The 4,094-nt window shown below is 44.1% G+C and overlaps 1 protein-coding gene across 1 annotated transcript in view; it reads right to left on the bottom strand.

The window, feature by feature from the left end:
• NLRP1 (NLR family, pyrin domain containing 1) overlaps window positions 1-4,094 on the bottom strand; it is a 72,471-nt gene that overhangs the window by 62,706 nt on the left and 5,671 nt on the right. Inside the window, exon 3 of the mRNA XM_006899804.1 lies at window positions 2,832-3,029. Within this exon, the coding sequence (XP_006899866.1) occupies window positions 2,832-3,029 (198 nt within the window). The remainder of the gene's footprint in view (window positions 1-2,831; window positions 3,030-4,094) is intronic.

Below are 4,094 nucleotides of genomic sequence, written 5' to 3'. Positions count from 1 at the left end.
CTGAATTGGTCAACTATGTCCAATAGTTTTCTTGCTGAGTCTTTAGGGTTTTCTAAGTATACTATCATGTCATCTGCATAAAGGGATATACAATACAATTTTTTTTCCAGAGATACCAGGTCTGTCCAGAAGAGGGTTAAACCAAGTTGCTCTTTGGAGACAAGGATTTTGAAGTTCCAGCTGACATACTCTGGGCATGTCTCCAGGAAGGATAAGTCCTTGGAGAAGGACATCATGCTTGGGAGGATAGAGGGACCACTCAGGAGAGGAAAATCCTGAATGAGATGGACTGGCATAGTGGAGTCATGGGGGTACGTGTGTTGGAGACAGTGAGGTTGGCTCAGAATAGGACAGGATTCAGAGCCATTGTGCATTGGATCACTATGAGATGCAGATGACTCAACAACACATAACAACAGTATGGTTTGAGAGACATTGTTTTGTTCAAAGTCTCCATTTGAGGAATTCTCTTAGAATTTAGAAACAGCGAAAAATGTGTTCCTCTTGAACTGATATGTTATTTTCTAATGAACAGTCAATTTGGAAGCCTCCAATGGATATCCAAGGTTGTAAATCTTGACTGAGGAGACTGCTTCACTTTCTACCTGTGGAGCAACTGGTAGATTTGAACAGGTAACCTTTAGCATTCCAGCATCTGACACACTATAGCACTATCCTTAAATAATCATCCATATCACCCCTTTTGGACTGGTTACTAGGGTTCTCAGACCAATTTGAATGTTTAATTATAGTAACTAATTACACTTTAAGAAGCTCTGGTGGCAGGTGGTAATGAATTGTGCTGCCAATGAAAAGGTAGACTGTCTGAATCCATCAGCTGCTCCATGGGAGAAGGATGGGCAATCTCCTCCTGCGTTTTACTGCCCCTGAAAACCTGCTGGAGGGTCAGCAATGGGTACATTCTGACTTGAAGGTTCACAACAGCAATAAATTAGACTTTCTGGCTTTCATACTTGCCTGTTCATATTTTTAAAATTGTAAGTCGAGTTAAAGTTTACGAAGCAAGTTTGGTTTTCCATTTGACTATTCATACAACATTTTGTTTTATAACATTAATTAAAATACCAACAAAGTAACCATATTCTTCCTACTTCATCCATGTGATTCTTGTTTTCATGGATTTCCCCCACCTCTTCCTGCCTCTGGTGTTTGTCTTTGGGCAAACACTGCCCTCTTGACCTTACATGCGTCATAAAGCGTGCTTGCCTTCTATTGGTCATCTTAGGGGCCTGTCTAGTATTTGGCAGAAAGATGAGCCAAAGAATTGAGTTTTGTTCCAAGTTTGAAGGGTGACAAAAGGCCATACACTCTCAGGGGTCCAGCAGTTTCTACTGAACCAGCAAGCCTGGCCATTTTTATGGTCCTGAGTTTTGTCCCATATTTCCTCCACTCTTTCTAGGACTTTCTACTGCGACCCCTTTTAGAGTGGTGGACTATAGTGGCTTGGGCGCTACTAGTTTTTCTGGTCTTATTAGGGTTGTGAAAGTGGTGGTCTGCATGGCCCATTTGTTCTTTGGCCTAATTGTTGTTGTGGACAGTGGGTTTTCAAAGGCAGTAAATCGCATGAGAGGAGATAGCTTATCCTTCTCCCACAGACCAACTTGCGGATTCAAACTGTATACCTATGAGTTGGCAGCACCAATTCTTCTCATTGAGACACCAGTGCTCCCTTTGGTCTAATGGATTTGAATTATTTGTTTCTACTCACCTTTGTTTTTCTCCCCTCTTATTTATCTCAAAGAAGGAGAGACCAACCAAGAGAGCTCTTTCCAAGCTTTTAAAAGCCCAATATCTAGGGAGCTCTGGTGGCCTAGTGGCAAGAAGCTGCACTGCAATCCCAGAGGTATGTGGTTTGAATCCACCAGATACTCTGCTGGAGAAGGAGGGGCAGTCTCCTCCTGTACAAGTCAGATCTGATTCGATGGTACACACACACACACACACACACACACACACAGAGAGAGAGAGAGAGAGAGACAGAGAGACAGAGAGAGAGAGAGAGAAAGCCCAGTAGCTGCTCACCAAAATAGTATGTGAAAGAGTGTGTGGACTGTGTTATGCCCTTTGATATTGGGCCCTTGTTCTGTCTTTGTATTTTTAAGTCCTTAATTGCACATAAGGTTATTGCATTTGTTTGCATCTATAAGATGCATCTGGTATTTTTCTCCCCCTCCTTTTTGTCCTGGTTGCTAAGATATTAAAAACCAAACTGACTGTTTAACTATTCATTCATGGCTTTCAGACTTACATTCTCGTGTTTGAGGCATATATCTATATCTATCTATATCTATCTATCTATCTATCTATCTATCTATCTATCTATCATCTATCTATCATCTATCTATCTATCTATCTATCTATCTATCTATCTATCTATCTATCTATCTATCGTGCTGCCAACTCAAAGGTCTGAGTCCACCAGCTGCTCCAAAGGAGAAAGATGGGCAGTCTCCTCCTTTGAGATTCACAGCCTCTGAAAACCCACTGGAGGGTCAGCTGTGCATTTCCAACTCCATGACAACGATCTGAATTGAAGAAAGTTAGTGCATTTTGCATGTTTCTCTAAGATGACTCTGATCTTTCTTTCTGGAAACAGTGAGTTTATCTAAAGGAATGACTCCACCGGTGGGGGTTCAGGGGAGATGGTTCCGGTGATTGACAAATTCTGCTAGGCCCCAGCCCCTTCCAGTGAGCCTCCGCACCCCAGGCGAGTTCCCTTCACTCAGCCAGCCAGCTCAGCCCCCAGGGCGTTTTGTCTATTCCTTGGCCACACCCACCCTTTTTTTCAGGAGTTCAAAGGGTCTCCTCACCTGTGAGACAGTCTTTTGAAGATTCACCCAGAAGCTGCCCAGTCCTAGGATCCTCCTGCTCTCTGGGTTTTGTGCTGGGCTGAGGTGGGGGCTCCCAGGCTCCCAGCACTCCCGTGGATGTGGGGGCATTAGGTGATGTTTGACTTGGAGAGTTGTGGACCGGGGAGGGCGTGAAGGGAAGAATTGAGGCAGCGAATTCTGAGGGGAAGGAGAGGACAGAAATTACAGCGTACCCACTGTGTATTTTTGAATTCATGCCACCGTCCTGTTACATGGGTGTTAGTAATCCTGTTTTAGGGAGCTCTAGTGGTAAGAAGCCGCGCTGCGATTCTGAAGGCATACTATTTGAGGCCACCAGCTGCTCTGAGGGAGAAGGATGGACAGTATCCTTCCGCGCAATTAACTGTCTCTGAAAACCTGCAGGTGGATCAGCTATGGGTCAGTTCCGACTCTACAGTATACACCACCACACCACAATCCTCTTTTACAAATAATATAAAGATGGCGTTGTTGTCGAGTGGTTTCCTCATGCAAAGATAGACTTAGCATTTTAGTCTACATTGGTCTGAAATTGCCATTTGGTAGGGAGTGCAGTGCATTAGGGAAAGTCAGTCCTTAGAACAAGACTTCCTGTGTTGAGGTAAAAGAGAGGATGAAACTCAGGGATATATTAACACAGTGACTGTAACAACAGAGTTAAGCATGTCAGAGATAGTGAAGATGGTGCAAGGTTCTAATTTGTTCATAGGGAGGTTATGAGTGGTAGTCAACTTGACAGTTCCTAACAAGAATACAGTGCATCTCAGGCAGAAAGATTTGAGTAAGGCACTGGAGGGTTGAGCTTCCCCTTTGAAATAAGAATAGTTACTGGGTAACGTCTAAGGAAGATGGGTCCTGTTTATATATAGGCATCTGAGGAGGAGGGGTGTCTTGTTTACAGACAGGCATCTGAGGAGGCTAAGTCCTGTTTACAGACAGGCATCTAAAGAGGAGGAGTTCTGTTTAGAGACAGGCATCTGAGGAGGAGGAGTTGTGTTTTTAGAAAGGCATCTGAGGAAGGTGAGTCCTGTTTACAGACAGGCATCTGAGGAGGGTGAGTCCTGTTTAGAGACAGGCATCTGAGGAGGAGGAGTTCTGTTTATAGACAGGCATCTGAGGAGGAGGAGTTCTGTTTATAGACAGGCATCTGAGGAGGAGGAGTTCTGTTTATAGACAGGCATCTGAGGAGGAGGAGTCCTGTTTATAGACAGGCATCTGAGGAGG

The sequence above is a fragment of the Elephantulus edwardii genome, unplaced genomic scaffold (genome assembly GCF_000299155.1).
Source record: "Elephantulus edwardii isolate Elephantulus edwardi_28Jun2011 unplaced genomic scaffold, EleEdw1.0 scaffold00267, whole genome shotgun sequence".
NCBI lineage: Eukaryota > Metazoa > Chordata > Mammalia > Macroscelidea > Macroscelididae > Elephantulus > Elephantulus edwardii.
The sequence above is the reverse complement of the archived record's forward strand: the minus strand, read 5'-3'. Positions and strand labels throughout refer to the sequence as shown.